Below are 20944 nucleotides of genomic sequence, written 5' to 3' on the forward strand. Positions count from 1 at the left end.
ACACCGGTGACTCCGGGGGGCCTCCAATCGGGGCCCGAGGAGCTGGGCGTCCGCGGTGGGCGGTGCAGAGCGCAGACCCGGGTCCCCGCTCCGCCCCCGCCCCGGGGGAGGCGGCCCCGCGCCGGGCGGAGCCCCCGCCGGGCAGGTTGGGCCCCGGGAGCGCGGCGGGGGCGGCGGGAGGGACCGCTCAGGGCGGGAGGGCTCTGGGCGGGAGAAAGTGGACTCCGCGCCTTTCGGCCTGCAGAATCGCGGTCTCCGCCCCTCAGGCCGAGTCCCGGCGCTGCTTTCCTCGTCCGGGCCCAGAGCTGCGGGTTCTGTTGACCGCGTAGACGGGGCGGGCGCGGGAGACAGAGCCCCGAGAGAACCGGCGGCGCCGCGGCGGGTCCTCACCCGGCCCTCCCAGGGACGGAGAGGGGGACGCGAGCCGGGGGGCCGGGGCGGCGTTCCGAGGGAGCCCCGAGGACCAGGCTGAGCCCGGGCTCCGGTCCGTCGGGGGAGGCAGCGCGGACTCCGGAGGGTCTCGGGCGCTGGGACTCGCCTTGTCCCCGGGGCCACCCCCGCGGTCCCCACCTGCCGCCCCGCCTCGCGTCCCCGCCCCGCGACCCCGAGAGAGCAGAGATCGGCCTGCGCGGGCCAAGTCCCAGTGCCGCTCCCGCCCGAACCCCAAGGGGACACGGCGAGGACCCCGGCGGCCGGTAGCGCGCGCCCAGCCCCGCCGCCCCTCTCCTGGGCGCACCTCCATTCCCGGCCCCGGCGGCCGCCCGCCCGGAGCCCCCTGCCCTGTCCTCGGGCGCGCGGACATGCGGCCGGCCAAGCCAGGCGCCCCGCTGCCCGCGCTGCTCCTGCTCGCGCTGGCCTTGTCCCCGCAGGAGACCCAGGGGAGGCCCCGGGGTCGCAGGGGAGCCCGCGTCGCCAACGAGGAACCCAAGCTTTTCCTCCCCGCGGCTGGGGCCGGCCCGGCGTCCAGCGCCTCCCGGAGCGCAGGTAAGAAGTCCCCTCCCGGCCGGTCCTTCGCGCTGAGCTTGGGTCTTAGGGGATTCCTCTTGGAGCCGGGAAAGGCACTCGCTTTGGGAAGCCTGAACTAAACACAGCAGAGGAGACCCTCTCTGCAGATAACCGGCTCTCAGGGAAGGAGGTACTGAGTTGATCAGATTGACCGTTGTGGAGACTTAGGTAACAACAAACCCCGTCTCGCAAAGGAACCAGCTTGATATGGCCCTTCCCGGGTGTGAGAGGCCTTTTACGTAGGCTGATAGGGCAGCCAGAAGACCTGGGTTTCAGTCCCAGCTGACGAAGTACCTGTCAGCGCTTCGTTCTGGGTCTTCCTAGGTTTTGGGAATTAAATGCGATCGTTGCCGTCACACCTGAACGTACTCGGGATGCTCCTTTCTTTCCGCTCCAAGCTGGCCACAGGGACTGGTGGAGGAACGCGCGAATTTCACCAAGAATTTCAGCATGCCGCGGTGGCTTCTCGCTGACCTTTCCTAGGCCAGGTTAGCAGGCCCCGGACGCTGCCTGCAGCTCGCAAAGCAGCTCCGGGCGCTCAGCTTCCTGGCTGCTTAGATGCCCAAGGAGGGCTGAGAGGAGAAATGAGGAGGGAGAAAAAATAGCCAGAATAGTGGGTCATGAGACACCCCAAGCTAGAGAAGTGCAGTAAATGAGGGGAAACCGGAAAAGCCCAGGGCACAAGGAGGTCACAGCGGGCGCAGGGCGCCAGGGCAGGAAGGAAGGTAGAGAGGAGAGAAGGGAGAAGCTACTCAAAAGTATTTCTGTTTAGAGCCTGTGAAACTATAGGGCAAGGTGGAGCTGCCTGCTAGGCTGGGAGCAGAAGGGCCCCTCCTCAGGGCTACCTGGCTTGCTGAGAGGGAGGTCCCAGCTCCCTGCCTGGGGAAGCCCAGCAGCTGTCACCTCATAACGCCTTTGCATCACGCTTCACTTGTAAGAAAGCAAAGAGGGATTATTTAATGTCATTTTTCTTTCATAATAGTTATGATATAAGTATATACTGATTCACTCCACAAATCTTCACTGAGGAGCTGTTGCATGCCAGTCCTCATGCAGAGGGCTGAGGTCGCCGGGAGGAGCAGGCAGCCAGGTGTCTGTGCTCTCTGAGTTTGCATTCTGGGTGTGGAGGGAGGGGAAGGCTGGCGCACAGGTAAACCTAAAGAGGCGGGCAGCGACAGGAGCGAAGGGGTGATGGGGAGGGCCTCAAAGTTGAGGTGGGTTGTTCCTGTGTCCAGGACCTGGGCAGAGCTTTCCAGGGTGACCCGCCAGCGCAGGGCTTTCAGGGAGGGAGGTGGAGCAGGGTGGAGACCACAGCAGTGATGCAGTGATGATGCCACACCCTTCAGTGATGCAGTGATGATGCCACACTTGGACTTGAAATTATCGTTAGCCCAAATATTTATCTCAGAGAATGCAGTGTCACTTTGGAAAGTAAAAGAGTGGGAGAAACTCTCAAACTGCAGAAACATTTATGGTAACACATTAATTCAGATCTGTTTCATTTAAGTTTTTAACAGATCTTTTCTCTTTGGTTAAAATACAGTGAAGACTTACTGAAGTGAGTTACAAAGGAGAAAACAGAATATTTTATTAAAAGTTAAAATAAAAGTAGCCCCCGTCTGAAGTTTTAAAAAACAATACAGCCTGAGAGAAAGTGATCTGTGGGTCACCCTCCAAGTCCATTGTTTCTGTAGCTGTTTATGATGGTCTCCTCTTTTGATTACTGTACTTTATTAACATGAGGAGAAAGGGTGGCTCATTACATCTATATCTGAGTCTGTGAATGGAACACCTGGGTGTGGATCAGGGACCAACAAGGACATGAGAATAGAGGACAACCTATCTGGATGTTCTCACAGGACACTCTCAGGTGGCGATGGGGGTCATAGCTCATTCAGAAGGAAACATCTCCCAGGTTCTGGAGGCCCAGGACTCTCGTCCCCTCCAGATGTGTCTGGAGTCCTGCCCCTTTAATTCTGCAGCATAGTAAGCACCGTCACCCAGACCTGAGGTGCACGCTCCGGGCTCTGAACTCCTTGCTGCACGTGTAGTTGTGTGCTCTCCCTTTTCTACAGGTTAGGCAGCCTCCCTAAATATGGATGTGAGGCTCCAGGTAGGGGACCGTTCCAGGCACAGGGAGCAGAAAGGGTGAAAGCCTGTGTCCCGACGGTGAGCAGGAGGATACCGTTAGGGTTGGGGGTGGCGTGGAAGGAAATGAGAGGGTTAGGTTCCCAGGTGCACTTGGGATTCACTGTCTTCGGCTTTCCCTCCCCCCACAGCCTGCCCATTGTTCATGCATTTATTCATCTAGCCATTCAACACACATTTGAGGTCCCTCTGATGGCCTGGGAATATGAAGTTAACCGATATTGTTGGCTCTGGTTCTCCAGGAGCTCAGTTTAGTTAAGAAATCCTGCCTCAAATGTTCTAGAATCTGATTCTTCCTTTTTTCTGTCCTTCCCATCACCCCAGTTCAAGCCCTCATGACAGTGTGACATTGACCTTCTAGACTGTCTCCACAGCTCCATTAGTGCCCCCTGCCAGAGTCTGCCTTAATGGGATAAGAATTAGAAGGTGTGTGTTTTCATGGCTGTTACTCCTCTCCTCCCTTGTCTCTAATCATCACATCAGCAGGATGGAGCAAAGAATCCTACCCCAAACTCTGCCCAAAGAAAGGGAGCATTGGAGCACTTGCCACTGAAGTAAAGACAAGATCACACAACTGAGAAATGGGCAGTGGTGGGAGCACAGGAGAGGTTTGGAGGAATTTGGGACAGAAAAGGAGTTGGTGTGAAATGTGGGGAGATAGAAGTATAAGGGAGACTTTTAGAAAGTTTTGATGTATATTATGGCCCCTCTGCCTTTTCAAGAGATTTCAGTAAACCTTTACATTATACTGCAGACTTTCTGGAATCAAATTTGTGTTGTGTGTGTTTTTTTTAAAATATAAAACCTCTCTGGCATGGGGCTTAAGGCGAGAACGGGAAGGTCATTTTGATGAGGTTGTTCTGAACAATCGCAGAAGAACATTCTTCCTAAGTAGTGCTGGCCTGTCACAGTGACTTCCCCCCCAGTCACAGATCGGCAGTGGCTTCTCCTAATTTTCTGAGCAAGCCCTAACTTCTCTCGAAGACAGGACATTCAGTCCCCTGTGGCCTGCCCCGTCTGCCTTCCTGTGGCTCTCAGTGCGCCACAGTAAGTGCCCCTGTTCCAGTCACAGGCATTCGGCCTGCTCCTTCCAGATGCCTCTGCGCTTCTGCTGTCTCCTGCAGTGTGCTTCTCTCATCTTTGCCTGTCAGAATCCCACCTATCCTTCTGGGCCATCTTCCTTTGTGATGTCTTTGTAGTTATTTCATGTTCACAAATATCTAAATCTTAAATTCACTTTGCAAATGTCCCCACAGTTCTGATACAACTTAAAAAAAAACGTAAAACTTAAAAAAATATACTGAATACTGCTGGGACTTGCATGATAGTGGGATTCTATGTGTATGACCCAAATTCCCTCTGTTGCAAGTCTGTTACTATTATATCTGCCCTCTTAGCCAGTCCTGCCTGGTGAGTAACAATTTCTTCCACATGATAATAAAAATAATTTTTCCCTGCTTTGCATATCACCTAGAAGTGGGTACAGATGGGTACTTTTTAGTACTTTATTTGCAGAGTTACTTGAAGCTATTTGATTTACTGAAAACTGTTGGCGTGGGAAGAGGTCAAGATGGAAAGGTTGTGTATGAGATTTTGCCAAGCATATGTGGCGAGTGCTATCACCAGAAGGACACATACCATGAGCATCCAGAGCTAACTTACATGGATGCCCTTCTGCGCATTCAGAGTGTTTCTGAGTAGTAACTGTTGTCTGTTTGCAGGAGCTCATTCATCTAGCTGGTAAGTAGAGAAGTTCTGTGCAGGAAGTTGACAGAGTCACACACGATGGCTTCTTATTCCCTGCAATGACACAATCCTAGGAGACTACTTTTCAATCATATCTTGGCTAGGAAAACTAGATTTAAAAAGTTCCTTTTTAATGTTAATTTTTTTCCTTTTATTTTTTATCACTTTTATTGCTGGAAATGAGCTCTGGAGCATTTAAGAGTAGATTTCCAAAATCTTTGTTGCTGTGTAGAAAGACAAAAACATGTGGCCACGCGACTGGTGCGGAGTCCAGATGTTTCCCTCTTGTATCTACTATTGTAGGAAACGTCATAGAAGAGGGAAGTGGCGTGTTCTGGAGTTTAGGCATTTGTTAGAACTCTAATTCTATATCTGTCAACAGCAGCTATCAGGAGATAGTAGCTAAAATATTTATATCATGTTTGAAAATGTGTAGTATTTTACATATTAATAACATTAAAATACTATTAAAAATGTGATTTACTTGGAATTATTGTGAGCCTTTTTGCTTAGATTATCTCATTCTGTAATGATTTCTTTCTCCTTTAAACACAGACAGCATTTTTCTCCTCCTACAACACTCCTCATATTGTAACTCATGTACGTTTAGTATCATATTGTAACTTGTGTGTACGTTCAATATTATATTATCATCAAATATTATTATATTTGTCTGAATGTAAGCCTCTTTAAGTTGGGGACTGAGAATTACTCAGTTTTAATACCCTGTAGCCTGCCAAAGTTACTGTCTAAAGTTGACACTTAGGAAGAATTTTTTCTTTAGAAATGAAATTTTGAAAATTTGAGTTTTTTTAAAAATTTAACTTTAAAAGTAAAAGAACTTGATTTTTTATTTGCCCCCAAAGCCAAATTAGACCTATCCTCTTACGATTTAATCTGTGCCATTCTGAGTCCTGAGCTAAGTTCTTAGCATTTATAACCAAGTTTAGACAATACAACATTTGCTGCCCTTAATACCTTCTGGAGCAGTGGTTCTTAAAATGAGGATCTTGGGGCTATACGCCTCAGAATCAACTGAGAGGCCAGTTTCAGATGTAACTGTTGCACTGCATCCCGGATATCTTAAACCTCTGAGTATAGCCCCTGCGTGTGCATTCACAAGCTCTTTGAGGATTCTTGTGTACTATTGAGTTTTTGGAACCACTAGAGATTTTTAATTGTGGAGGGGAGGAGAAAAGTGGTTTATCAGAATCTTCTGGAAAATTTCTTTGAAATAGAGACAACTCCTGACTTCCCTCCACAACCATGGCCATGCTTCTATTTCCTCGGTAGCTCACTGCTCCCTCTCTCATCCCCACAGGCACCCACAGCTCTATAGGTACATTTTCCAGTGTGTTTTGAAAGATAGTCTATGAAAAAAGGCTTCCTTGGTCTACCAGCTTCAGGAACATGACCATTAAGTCCCTTGTTAGAGAAGCACTATACAAGAACTGTGGAGACCTGTGGGACAGGAAACTTGATGTAAACCAGTATTAGCCAAACTAACCTTCCTTCCCTCCTTTCTCCCTCCCTCCTCTCCTTCCTTCCTTCCTTCTTTCCTCCCTCCCTCCCTCCCTCCCTTCCTTGCTCCTTCCTTCCTCCCTCCTTCTCTCTCTTTTTAAAATCTGTCATTTACTTCCATCTCATAGAAGTAGTTTTGAAGGAGTCCACTTTGGAAAACATTGTTTTGGCTGCTGCAGGCAGCCCAGCTCTACCTCAGCACCTGGGGGATGCTAGATAGACAAGACCAGCCAGAATAGAGTACCAGGTGAAGAAGGAAAGGCCACCTGGGGAGGGCAGAGCAGCGAGGGGGGGGGCATTATGGGTGACTCATCAGGCTGCTGGTCGTGTAAGAAGTGTGACTGCAATAAAAGGCATACACTTGTTCAGTGGAAAAATAAATATTGAGATAAATTTAATAAAATGACAAGTTATTCATCTAAAATTTAACTGATGTTCCTGAATAGTATGCTCATTGTAAACATTTTGTACTTTTGTTAATATTTTTAAAAATTTGATATATGAGCCTTCAACCTGCTTAAATTCTACAGAATGCATAGCCCTATTCATTTATCAAACAACATGTCTACTTCACTTGGCAGACTATGTTTTCTCTGTGGACAAAAGAGAAATTATGTGAGCCAACTTTTGAGAAAATGTCTTACATCTTTATTAAGTAGTAGTTACTTTTGTAAAAAAGAAAACAAACACTAAACAATTTAAACTCTGAAAGGCCAATATTTCTGGCTGATGGATTTGTAAAAAGATTATCTGTAGTATCAAATTGACCATTGATCAGGGAGCATGCTGCAGACCAGAAAGCACTGGGTCTGGGCTTGCTTGGGTCACAGAGCTGTGGGCCCTGGACGGGGTGCGTCTCTGGGTTTCTGGTGTCTCGTGTGTGCCACAGGGAAGAGCCCATCATGGAGGTTCTCGTGAAGACTAAACGGAGGGAGTGTTTGAAGTGCCTGATGGGGCTCCCAGTCTAAAAGGCAAGCTCCTCACTTGCCAGAGGCAGCAGTGGCCCATCTGTAAAGGTGAATGTTGTCATGCCTGCTTCAAAGCCTGGTTATGTTTATAGGAGGTGTTCTGTGCCCAGAAGACATGCCTGCTCCTAAGAAGAGAAAAACACAACCTACATGTTGGGTTTGGAATATTATCCATTTGTATAATTCTCTTCTGTGACTATCTCATGTATTGCTTAATAGATTTAAAAATAAAGTCTTGTTTGGAAACAGCAGGATTTATAGTCTGAATTTTAAGTCAAAGAATAGAAATTAATTACATGAAATATTTACTCATTACTACTATGTTAATTGATGAAATGTTAATATAGCCACTCCTTGAAAAATTCTTCATAGAGCACAGTGAAAATAAAAGGTACTTCAGAAGAAAGAAAGGAAACGTAAACACCTAGGTTAGGTTATGTGGATAGTAAGTAGTGATCTTGCTTATCCTGTATGTCAAGAAGTTAAATTTTGGCTCAGTTGTATTACTGTTTGTGACCTTTATCTATCCAATCTCCTAAACACACTTAAATTTCACTTTTAGGAAAAATCTTTCCTGTGAGTGCTTATTCTAAGATTTAATTAAATATTTTAAATTATTTTGTAAAACTTTTAACATATGATAATCAGGTAGTAACTACACATTTCAGTGACATTCACAGTAAGGTATTTTGAAATATAGTTTGTCAATTATATCTCAATAAAGCTAAAATAAAAAAATAAAATAAATATACTGGAAAACTCTTGCTATGCAAAGAATTCTTTTGCCTCGTCTGGGAAGCAACATGTTTAGAAAAAGTTACTTTAAAATTGTCATGGAAGAGTACAAGGAGAGGTAGAAGCTTTCTTGTAACCACTTTCTGCATTTTTGCCAGATGATATAAAATAAATATGATTAGGTTACCGTTTCTTCCAGTTTCTAACACCACTCGTGTTTTAAAATGTACCCGGGATTTACTTTAATCGGTTATAGCAAGACACATAGACGTGGAAGTGACTGTCATGAAGGAAGACATTCTACTCCCGGTTCCCTAGAGGCAGGAAGCACAACACGCCACACGGGGCCACAGGAGGAAGCACCAGGCCCAGGCAGGAGGCAGAGGAGAGAGGGGAGAGCGTGGGCAAGAGCCTGTATCCTGGTTTGTTTGAGAAAGGCAAGGCAAGATAAGCAGGCTTAGGATTGGCTAGTTTGAATAAGTTCAGTGGGCTCTGGGGTGTTGGGCTGTCTATAGTTGTCTGGTACCCACCCTGGGGAATATTGGCCCTGAGTATAAGAGTATAAGGGTGGTCGTGGGAGTGTGGGCTCTGGGTTGGTTGACTTGCAGATGGAAGGCGGGCTTGCAGGCTTTACTGTCTCTAGGAATTGGGTACCCTAGGAGGGGCAGTCTCTCCAGGGTCAGCAAGGCCCCAGATGTCAAAGCATCAGAAATATAGAAAATAAAGAGGCATGATTAATACAACCCACAGGACAAAATCAGTCCTCTTTCACGAACTCGCCTGGGTGCTGGCTGGCCCTCTGTTATGTGTTCCTGCCACTGTGCACCTGGGCTCCAGCCGTCTCCCAGGGGACACCTGTCAGTCATTGTCTTACCTGACGCGGGGATGCTTCCCTGCTGTTGACCCCTCCCTGTCCTTTTTAAACGATTCTCACGTTTCCACCATTATTCCTGCTTTGTTCTTCTACCTCTCTGACCCTTCTTCTTTCTCTCCCTGACCACCTGTCTTCTGGCTGCTCTTTAAGTGTGCATCGCAGGGGTCTGCTCCTGGTCGTGCATTTTTTGCACTTGAAGTGTTCCCTTGTGTGGTCCTATGCACCTCTCTAGTTTCAACTATTGCTTCTGGGTGACTGATTCCAGAATGTATCTCCTTCCCTTTTCTCTTCCCTGTCCTTTACCCACACACATCCACTATTTGCTGAATATCTCCACTACAGGAAATCTCCAACCTGACCTTTCTCTAACTCTACCCATGCTTCTGCCTTCAAATCTGCCTTAGTAATTCTGGTCTCAGTAAAGGCAAGATTTTGCTTCTTAGAGGCTGTGCTTCTAGGGTGGTGGGAATTCACGACTGGACTAACAGCCCTGTGGGCTTTTCCAGTGGCTCAGTTTGTTGATAGGCTTCTAGCTGCCTAACCCAACAAGACCATCAGTGGGGCTGGATCCTGTGTTTACTGCTAGCACTAATTGACTGTAGTTTGGTTGTCATTATTTATTTGTTTGTTTATTTATTTATTATTTTTTTGGTGAGAAAGATCGGCCCTGAGCTAACATGCGTTGCCAATCCTCCTCTTTTTGCTGAGGAAGATTAGCCCTGAGCTAACATCCGTGCCCATCCTCCTCCGTCTTGCATGTGGGACGCTGTCACAGCATCGCTTAATGAGTGGTGTGTAGGTCCGTGCTGGGGATCTGGACCTGCGAACCCCAGGCTGCCACAGCGGACCGGGCGAACTTAACCACTGCGCCACTGGGCCGGCCCCTGCTTGTCATTTTTAAATAACTGATTATGCATAAAAATGTTATCACATGTAAAATGCTGTACATCTGTTTGTTTTTGAAATGTTTTCTTTAACATTTTTATAAAAATCTGGTTTGTCTTTTTAAATGTCTATTGACGTGATCATTTTAAATCTGGGAAGAGATTAACTAGGTCAAAACTAGAAATGGAATAAATCATTTTCATGAGATTTGCAAATTAGCAAATGAAATGGCTAAAGTTTAAATTAAACATGAATTGACCTGTGGTTTAAAACCAGACAGAAATCTACTTTGTAACATAATTTTGTATTTTTTAAAGTTCTCTGGACTCCTTTAATATTTTGCTTTTTGGTGAACATACCATTAAAGTTAGAATTTTGTCATAATATTTTATAAATTAGGACGTGGAAAGAACTTGAGAGATTCTTTCTTTTGTTTACCTCAATTTATGAAAAAAGGAAACCAAGGCATCTTTGGAGGTGTCTGGCTTGACATAGCATCTAACTTTGGTGAGAAGGCGAAGTTTGACTGTGGGTTCTAGGAGAGAGTGTGTGCGCCGTTGGGCACAAAGCGTGATTCAATATGACCGTATATTTGAACTCGTAGTTTAAAATGATTTGTGTGGTTCTTTGTAATATCATTGGTGAAATATTACAGATGCTGCACATTCCAAAAATATATTCTGTAAAGCACCATAGTACAATTTTAGAAATAATTTAAACACTGGGTGTATTAAAAATCAGGTTGCCCATACATACCACTCATAATTCCTTGTTGTGTCAGCTGAGAGGGCCTGGAAGCAGCCACCTCCCAGGAGCCGCAAGCACACCTTGTGCCCATCCTCTAATAAAAGGAACCAGGGCTCGTTGGAGAAAAGGCTGATTCTAAGACTGGAAAAGGAAACGATTCAAGACGAGCCTGGAGCATCTGGTGGTGTCAGAAAGTAAAGAAGTGATGAAAATACAAAAGAAGACTGCCACCAACACCACCAGCAAAACCGATGATGACATGTTTTTACTGAAAAGAATTCTGTGTCTTGTCTTCTAATAATCACAAACTACAAATACATTAGTTAGTAATAATCTTATAACTTACTGATAATGAAGTAATTCAGTACTGCGTAGTCAAGAAGTTTTATATCTTGCTTGGAAGATTTAGATTCCTGCTTTCAAAGTTGAATGTGCAAATGAATCTCCTAGGAATTCTTGTTCAAGTGATTCTTTAGGTCTGGCTCTGAAATTCTGTACTTCTTACAGGCCCCCAGAAGACCCCTGGAACTGAGATATTTAGTCAGCAACCACTAAGAACAGCAAGGGTGCTTCTTGGGAGTGGATGTTGCTGGTCTGTGGAACATACTTTGAGTAGCAAAAACTGGAAAGATAATAAGCAACTAGTTTGATTTTACTTTATCATCCTGAGTGTAATGTGCAGGTTAAATAGCCCCATAGTAAGTTGTTACATATAAAGAGAGTTACAGCCATCCATCTCTCTATTTAAATATCTTAAACTCTAATAGAAGAGGCATAATATAAAAATGTATATTTACACATTTACAAATATATACTAGTACAGGTGTTATTTAACTATACAAGGAAAGAAGAAAGTACACATTTTATGAGAGGGTATTTAAAAATACTTTTAATTTAGTATTTTAAAAAGATATTGCTCGAATATGTTTGTCATCAGCTTTTTCTCTCAAATATTTAATAAATTTGAATTTTTTTTCAAATACTTTTATTTTTGTTGGTAATTCTCTCAGCACTGATGTACTAAAGCTAGCTCTTAGTTTTGCAGATAGAACAGTTTTCAGATATTGAGAAAGAATAATCATATCATCTCTTTAACTAAAGGAAATGATAACTAAAGGAATTGTATAGCAAACATTTCAATTTAAGTGTCTGTCCAGCACGGGGCCACTAGGTACCTATGACCATTGAGCACTTGCAGCGTGGCTGGTCCAAGTTGAGATGTGCTGTGAGTGTAAAATAACTCGGATTTTGAAAACTTAGTATTAAAAAATGTGAAATATCTTATTAGTAATTTAAAAATATTGACTACATGTTGAAATGATAATATTTTGGATATATTGGGTTAAATAAAATAAATTATTAAGTTAATTTCACCTATTTCTTTTTACTTTTTTGAATGTGGCTACTAAAAAATTTAAAATTACATATGTGGCTCACATTTCTATAGTGGAGATTGCTTTTTAAGACCATTTTCCATCAGAGATCAATCAGCTAATTTTGTTGTTTGGGGTAGTTCTCTCATATTCAGTCATTCATTTCATGTTTTGTTGATGAAAAACTAGCACGGGAGCATCTCATCACTAAATACAAATTCATTTTCAATCAAATAGTTTCTTACTGAAAAATTAATACAGATTTATGTTTAAAAAAGTTAAAATTACTAAAAAGAGTTTGCGTTGCAGTGTCTCTTCTCTCCCACCTCCGGCATCCTACTCCTGGTGCCGCCCTGCAGACAGCCACCATTTTAGTTTGTTTTAGGACAAGGAGGACGGTGCTGAAGAGCAGGCGCTGGCAAACATTTTCTAGAAAGGACCAGATGGTAAATACTTTGGGCTTTGTGGGCCACACGATCTCTGCTACAACCACTCACTCTGCGTGTGCCACGAGCAGGCAGAGACTGTGTGTAAACAGAGGAGCATGGCTGTGCTCAAATACAGTTTTATTTACAAGAACAGGGTAGGGCGGGATTTGACTCCCGAGCCGTAGTTCCCTGACCCCTGCACAGGCCAGCGCTATTGGAAATAGAAATACAGTAACTTCTCTGTTAACCTTTTAACCTGTCTCTCTGCATCTATTCTTGCCCCTCCATACTTGGCATAATGATCTTTTAAAAATGAAGCTTGACCGTGTCATTCCCTTGTCTAAAACTCTCTGACTTCTTATCACCCTTAGAATTAAGGACAGAGGCTATAAAGGGGCGTAAGGCCCAGCTGTGTGCCTCATCTCAATGAGATGTTAGAATTCCCATGCCTTCGTTTTCTACTGCCTTGTCTCAGTGAGGTCACACAAGTCAATGCGGTGATTCCCACTCACCTGTAGGGAGCTGACAAACATTCATGCCCCCATTATCTTCATATGATGCTTGAAATGCACAGGAGTCAGTCTATTGGTGAGTTTAAACGTGTAACTGCCAACGAAAATGAGGTTCAAGATTTTATTAAAGTTTCAGTTTTCTTTTCCTCTAAAAGAGTTGCATATGCTCCCAAATTGTTTTTATAAATTGCATTTTCTGGATGGGGATTTATAGTACAAAGTGAAGTCTGAGATGTAGTTTGATTTTTTATTTTCTTTTATTCTAAGCACAAAACCTTTTGAGGGAGAGAGTATCGTGACCTGACGTACATTTCAGTTCCTGTGCTCTGGCTGCTGTGGGGACAGCGGATTATGTAGGAAGGAGAAGAGCAGTTCGGAGGCTGCTGCCCAAGAACAGTCACAGAAGTGTGATGGCTTGCACCCGTCTTGTGTTAGTGAGACGAAACAGAAGTGGTTGGGTCTCAGATAATGTTTGGAGGTGGAATATACAAAATTAAGGGATGGATTGGATGCACTATCCAATGGGAAGGAGGGAAGGAGGAAGTCAAGCATACCTTCTTGATATTTGGTCTGAGCAAGGGGTAAAGAGAGGCCATTTGTTGCGACTGGGGAACATGCAGGAGAAACAGGTCTGCGGTAGCCGGGATGTCAGACGTTCAGTTCTGGCTCTGCTCTTTGGAAAGGTCTGTAAGGTTCCCTAACAAAGCAAGAGAACAAGCAGCTGGCTTTGCTGGAGGTCTGGAGCCCCAGGGGATGGTGAGGGCTGGAGATACAGACTTGGAGTCAGCTGCATAAATTGCCACGAGTTCCTGTGTTTAGTGCTTCTCGTTATAGCCTATTTATCAGGATATTTTTCATGATGGAAGTGCATTCAAGAAATTCTAAAGTTTTTTTTTTTTACTTTTCAGACATATTCCCAAGAGATTTGAACTTGAAAGACAAATTCATTAAGCATTTCACAGGTAAGCATAAAATTTATCAGTGATTCAATTAAATTAAAAGATTGTATGCAAATTACTCTGTTAGATGCTTGGGATACCAAGATAAATATCTGTAAGAGGCTCACAGTCGGGTTAGGGAGGTGGACAAATGCTATTATCTTCTATTAACTGTAATGTAAACCAGATCTTGATAAGTAATAGAAGACTTGAGGGATACACGGGAAGTGAATAATTTTGCCAAGAACTACCAAGAAAGGCTTGGAGTGGATGTGATATTTAAGTTGGGCTGTAAAGGATGAATAGGATTTTCTGGGATGAGAGAGGCATGCTGGTCAGAACGAACCCTTTGAGCACTTGGTTGGTTTGGGGGCAGGACAGGTAGATGCTATGGATGCACTGTGGGGTAAGTTTAGGTAAAGATGTGTGTGGCTACTGGGCTGGAAAGGTAGGTTGGAGTCCTATTGTGAAGAATCCTACATGGTATGCTAAGGAATTTAGACTGTGCTCCCCAGTCAATGGGGCAATAGAAGTTTTTTGAACAGGGGAGAGGCAGACTTTCATGTGCCATATTTTAAGCACAGATGAAATGCTCTCTCATGACACTGTTTTGTTCTTCGTATCAACTTTGTGAATCATGAGAAATCATCCTGTGCCCCACATTCTAGCACATCACTAAATTATTTGAACATGCACCACACCTTTACTATTGCTATTGCCTGTCTGTTCCTAATCGTCCCAGCAACCTTTCATTGTGTCATATCTCCAGCCTATAAGGTGGGAAAGACATGATTTTCCCACTTAATCAAAGCCAAGGGCCATATTTGTTAATTAACTTCAGAATGATGGTCGTGAGGATCAAGCCGAGACCCACTGGAGGCACAGGGAATTGTAAGGAATTTCCCCATCCTGAGCGTTTCTAGGCACTCTGTTAGCGGCATGACTGTGTGCTCTCCTATTCTACCACTTCCAAAAAAGCAGACTCCAGATGTAGGGTTGAGTCTTGGCAGAGACCATCTTGGATTTGTGGGGATAGATAAGGGAAGTCTCAAGGCCCTGTCCTCTTTACAATAGTCCTTGACACTAATAAGACACAAATTACTATAACTGGAAAATGGAATAAATGTCTCTGCATATAAACATTAATTCCTATTAAATAAAAAACTGAAGTAGAAACCAAGGATATTTGTTTTTCATTCTTCACATCCACTTGATTTGCTGTCTACAGATATATATATATTTTTTCTGTCTAGAACTTTTTCCTCCCAATTATTCTAAAGAGTTCTCCTGAAACTGAAAATTCCATTATGTGAGATGTTGAGAATGTGGAATGAATTTAGAGTATTTTTCACAGATCACAACTCACTACCTCCTACAGAGTCTGGGTGAGGAGAAGAGCTGTCAGGCAAGTTCTTTTAAGGGCATGGAAGGATGTAAACCACAGTTACATTATCTCCATCCATAAAGTGCTAGCAAGTTTGTTTAGAAACCACACCTATGTTTATGATAAGCATTCTTTTCCTTTCCACTAGGGCCAGTCACATTTTCAGCTGAATGTAAAAAACATTTCCATCGACTCTATCACAACACCAGAGATTGCTCAACCCCAGCTTGTAAGTAGCTTGGGCAGTCGTTTTTTTTTTTAATCTTTATCCAACAATAAATGCATGTAATTTTAAACTTCAGCTGTCTGTGGGTGAGAAGTGCTAGACTAAACATTGTATGAGGTGCTATTTATAACATTGACAGTACTTAAATTAAGGTGTGTGTGTGCTGTTGACACTATAAGGAATGAAACCACATCCTAATGGGAATATATCTAAGTCTGAAGATAGCCAGATTTCCTTAAGGACCAAAATGTTTGTCAGGATCTAAACCTTTTACCATTTTTCAAATTCCTTGGCATAAATAAGGTGCTCTCTCATATAAATGAAAAAAATAAGATGACAATGAAGTATAAGTCAAAATTTCCTCATAAGTTATTTTAAAGTAAATATTTTCCTATTACATCATTTATACAATGAGTGATAGATTTTTCTGAACGATGTTAGCCTGTGTTTTAACGGTTGCTCTAATGAATTCTTTTGGATACTTAAGTTACTGAATTTAGTTGTAATTCCAAACATAATATTTAAATGCTATCATTTAAACTGCCCAAATCATGATTGTGTGGGAATTCAATGGCTGTTTTTACATTTCTTTCTAAACCTAAACTTTCCTTCTAAAGTTAAATGAATTTTAAACACTTTGTGTCTTTGTAACAAGATTGGTCATCTTGAGGATTATTTAATTTTACTCAAGCTGTTGAGTCTAAGTTGTTTTAATTTTTTCAAAAACAACTTGTGTTTAATGACCAGGGAAAATTAATCATGTTGGACACAAGGCAGAATGACTAAGTGGGAGCCCTGCACAGGGGAGAAAGTGCATGCTTTGGAGTCCAACAGCTTACTAGCTATGAGGTTCTTAACATTTTGAGGCTTCTCATCTCTAAAGTGAAGATAACAATAGCACCTACCTGACTGTGTTATTAGGAGAATTAATGGGAATATTAGGTAAAGCACTTGATGTGTTAGGTGCTTAGTAAATTATAGCTATCATTGTTATGAAGTAGTGACAATAATTAACATGATTTTCCCCACATTTGTAGTAATTTTTGTATTACTTTTGTAGTAACTATATACATAATTTACCTTTAAATGTTTTTCCTAGATTACAAAAGATGTGCTAGATTGCTAACAAGATTAGCAGTGAGTCCACTGTGCTCGCAAACCTAGAAAACATACCCTGTGAGTATGTATTTATTTATTTTTCTTATTCCCTTTAATAGCCTAACTTTCATAAGAAATTTTGAACAATTTAAAAAGCCAGGTAGCTCATTTTAGAAACACTCAGTGAATTTAATCTCTGGATTTTCACTTAGTGTTAAAGCTTGGTCTAACTGCACAGACTGGTTCATTGAATTAATTAAAAATGCCCTCAACAGTGATTAAATTAAGATAAAACAGCTTTTTGGCAGCCTTATCAGTCCTGAGTGATTCTTGAAATTCTTTCAACGTTTCGTATTATTTTATTATTATCCAGAAACCATGTGCATATAGATATTAGAGGAACAAAACTATTTATTTATTTATTTATTTATTTTTTTTTTATTTCAGGCTGATTATTTTTATTTTATTTTTTTTTTTTCCACACACATGTACCGAATTATCCCTTTCACCCTCCACCCTCCCCCCTTCCCCTCTGGTAACCACCAATCCAATCTCTGTCCCTATGTATTTGTTTATTGTTGTTATTATCTACTACTTAATGAAGGAAATCATACGGTATTTGGCCTTCTCCCTCTGACTTATTTCACTTTGCATTATACCCTCAATGTCCATCCATGTTGTCACAAATGGCTGGATTTCGTCGTTTCTTATGGCTGAGTAGTATTCCATTGTGTATATATACCACAGCTTCTTTATCCATTCGTCCCTTGATGGGCACTTAGGTTGCTTGCAAGTCTTGGCTATTGTGAATAAGGCTGCAATGAACACAGGGGTGCATGTACCTTTGCAAATTGGTGTTTTCAAGTTCTTTGGATAAATACCCAACAGTGGAATAGCTGGATCATATGGTAGTTCTATCCTTGATTTTTGAGGAATCTCCATACTGTTTTCCATAGTGGCTGCACCAGTTTGCACTCCCACCAGCAGTGTATGAGAGTTCCCTTCTCTCCACATCCTCTCCAACACATGTTGTTTCCTGTCTTGTTAATTATAGCCATTCTGACGGGCGTCAGGTGATATCTCATTGTAGTTTTGATTTGCATTTCCCTGATAGTTAGTGATTTTGAACATCTTTTCATGTGTCTGTTGGCCATCTGTATATCTTCTTTGGAGAAATGTCTGTTCAGGTCTTTTGCCCATTTTTTAATTGGGTTGGTAGTTTTTTTGTTGTTGAGATGCATGAGTTCTTTATATATTTTGGAGATTAAGCCCTTATCAGATGTATGGTTTGCAAATATCTTCTCCCAATGGAACAAAACTATTTAAAGGTTTACCTTTTCTTAACTGTTCAAAAGATATAATAAAAGTAGAACCGAGTCCTAAAATTTTAGTTTACGCAGTATAGGTAAGGAGAAGAGAGAAAGTATTGGAAGATTAGAAGAAAGAGCAAAGGATCAAAACTATAATGGACATGTAATCGTCATCAGCTCTTGCATGTGCTTTGCCAAAGTGAAAGAGTAAGTCAGAATTTTCATTCTGGCTAAATTACCCTAGGAACCCTAGAGCAATAAAGTATTTGTATAACCTAAATAAATCTAATGCAGATTGTAACATTTATTTACAAAAGTAGAATGTATACAAAAGACTGAAAGATATTCTTTTTTTTGGCAAAGATCTTTCTAATCAGTAGTAGTTTCCAGTGGAGAACAAAGTCAACATTTTTTTGATCAGCATTTCAGTACCACGGACAAGTCCCTTTAAAGAAACTGGTTCCTCAGCTTGAGGGTGGAAGTGAGTCGTTGAGCACCTGTAGTCTAGAAGCGTCCGAGAATATCACAGTCTGGCTAATGTAACTTAATCTGTCCCAAAGAACCGCATGGGATTTAGTTCACCCATTTTGTCATGACAGTTACTGAGACAATACTGACCTGTTGTTGTTGTTGCTATTCTTATTTAAAAAGCAATTATAAATTAATAATAATAATTGGCACTCTTAATTCTGCTAAATTTAATTTTTTCTCGTCTTTTAGATTAAGAAAATGACCTAGATTATTTCAGTGTTCAGTGGCAAGATACTTGAATCAATTACACTCAACCTGTCCGTCTCAAATCTTTGAATAATGTAAAACATGAATAAATCAAGAAAATTCATTAGGCTATTGAAATGACCTAAATCATGCCATATTTATCTCTTTTTTAAAATATATTTTATGTGAATGAGTAAGTTTACATAAAGTCCAACAAACAACATAATAACTGGAAAAGTTCTTAAAAAACAAGTGCAGCATTATCATTTAAAATATTGTGTGCAAACTTACATCCTCCTGGGATTAGATCCATAGAAGGCAGAGCTGATAAATACACTCCTTTAAAATTGCAGAGTTTGGAGATTCAGTGATTTCCTCTGTAGATGTCATCTATGATAGCATCTGTTTCTAATTATTTAACAAGATATTACAATCACTGTATTACAGATTAGTAAATTTTAGGAATATTTTTAAGTTATTAGGTGATGTCAAGTTCATTTTTTGGTTTATCTGGATATCATAAAACTTTAATGGGGAATTCATCATGTAAAGGCTCTCAAGGACTGGTTACTCCTCTCTCCCCCACACACACATTAGTCCACATCTCAGGATCAGACTACAAAGTACAAGCCCACAGATTCTTTAAGCAAAATAAAATAGAATAAAACTATAGTAAAACTATGCGTATTTTTAAGTAAATCAGGTCATAAATGACATTTTTCTTCTCCCCACCACAGGCGTTTCATAAGAATGTAAATTTAATTTGAAGAAAAAAGTGCTTGGACTCATACTAAATGTAAAAAGAGGTGAAACTTCTAATTTTATGGCATATGAAGATGGGTAAAATCAGAGACTTCTCAGAAATAACTGATTAGCTGTGCCTACCACAGAATGGAGTCTTTCTTGGTTTATCTTTGTGTATACAGTAATTTGAAATTTTTTAAAACAAAGCTTAATTCACATATTGAAAATTGAATACTAAAAATTATGCTATTCGACTTTATTTTTGCTGTATATATTATTTTCTTATATGGTTAACATTTCATGTATGTATAAATTATATATTTAATTATGTAAATTATGTCCGAGAGTGCCAATGAGAAATGCTTTTTTATATATGATTTTTACTAATATGTTTGTTAAATAATCATGTACAAAGTTCACTTTTATAATTCTTATTTAATAATATTTAAACACATTTATTCAGAACTTGTTGTCTTTATTTGCATTAACTTGAAGTATGAATTTTATTAAAACTGAAATATGAAAAATCTGTGGTGTTTTTATTTTAATTAAAGATATTTGTAGCAGAAGTTATACTATTGAAATGCAATTACTATATGCATATATATGTATAAACATATATTTTCCGAACTGATAACTAGGATCCTGAGACAATTTCTGTCTTTCTGAAGTTAGAACATATGGTATTGCTATCTTACATGAAAAGGAGTTCACTTGTACTTGAACTGGGGAGATACGTGACATGGGGTGAGAAGAAGATGTGGGTTGCCTACAGGCTCTGTTTAGAATGTAACAACACACCCTGATACATTCAGTTTCATTTAAAATCAACAATGAAAAAATGAGAAACCTATAATAAAATCATAGAAAACTCCCATCCTTTTAGAGTAGATAAAGCATGAGTTGCTTAACAGTTTATAGATAGTACACTCATCGACTTTTTATCGCTTTTCCACTGTTTGTTTCGGTGTCACAAGGACATATGTATGTCTGTACTAGCAATCACTTTCTTTGCTCAGCATCTTTGGTCTCTCCTGTAACTGAGGTATCGTGTCTATTTCTGTATGTAAACATACATACTCCTTCGCCCATCATAAAAACAAGCTAAAAAATGCCCTTTAGCTTCAGAAATATTGTGAAGCTGTATTTTTATTTTTTTTATGAGGAAGATCAGCCCTAAGCTACCATCCACGCCAACCCTCCTCTTTTTTGCTGAGGAAGACTGGCCCTGGGCTAACATCTGTGCCCATCTTCCTCTACTTTATATGGGACGCCGCCACAGCATGGCTTGACAAGTGGTGTGTTGGTGCGTGCCTGGGATCCAAACCTGCAAACCCTGGGCCACCACAGCAGAATATGCACACTTAACCGCTGTGCCACCCGGTCAGCCCCTGGAGAGCTATTTTTATAAAAATGAAGAGGCTATTGAATAATGGCAAATAAGAACTTATTGGTTGGGGGCCGGCCCCGTGGCTTAGCGGTTAAGTGCACGTGCTCTGCTGCTGGCGGCCCGGGTTCGGATCCCAGGCGCGCACCGACTCACCGCTTCTCTGGCCGTGCTGAGGCCGCGTCCCACATACAGCAA

At 41.8% G+C, this 20944-nt stretch overlaps 1 protein-coding gene across 2 annotated transcripts; it reads left to right on the plus strand.

The window, feature by feature from the left end:
- Nucleotides 1-291: 291 nt before the first annotated feature.
- Nucleotides 292-19710, plus strand: ALKAL1 (ALK and LTK ligand 1). 2 transcript variants are annotated; one of them, XM_087420598.1, is made up of 5 exons: nucleotides 292-984; nucleotides 13851-13904; nucleotides 15413-15493; nucleotides 16590-16670; nucleotides 19353-19710. In XM_087420598.1, the coding sequence occupies exons 1-4, from the start codon at nucleotides 801-803 to the stop codon at nucleotides 16652-16654; spliced, it is 384 nt and encodes a 127-aa protein (XP_087276724.1). In that variant the 5' UTR covers nucleotides 292-800; the 3' UTR covers nucleotides 16655-16670; nucleotides 19353-19710. The 2 variants fall into 2 exon arrangements, with proteins under 2 accessions (XP_087276724.1, XP_004435751.1); XM_004435694.3 differs by having other exon boundaries at nucleotides 16590-16666.
- Nucleotides 19711-20944: the final 1234 nt, after the last annotated feature.

The sequence above is a fragment of the Ceratotherium simum genome, chromosome 31, assembly GCF_057802395.1.
Source record: "Ceratotherium simum simum isolate JZ-2026a chromosome 31, ASM5780239v1, whole genome shotgun sequence".
Classification (NCBI taxonomy): domain Eukaryota; kingdom Metazoa; phylum Chordata; class Mammalia; order Perissodactyla; family Rhinocerotidae; genus Ceratotherium; species Ceratotherium simum.

Bases quoted from the DNA above. Each gene is read 5' to 3' on its own strand.
- ALKAL1 (XM_087420598.1), top strand. From the start codon at position 801: ATGCGGCCGGCCAAGCCAGGCGCCCCGCTGCCCGCGCTGCTCCTGCTC. The intron at 985-13,850 runs GTAAGAAGTCCC...TTTACTTTTCAG, and splicing joins CAGCGCCTCCCGGAGCGCAG to ACATATTCCCAAGAGATTTG. The intron at 15,494-16,589 runs GTAAGTAGCTTG...TGTTTTTCCTAG, and splicing joins AGATTGCTCAACCCCAGCTT to ATTACAAAAGATGTGCTAGA.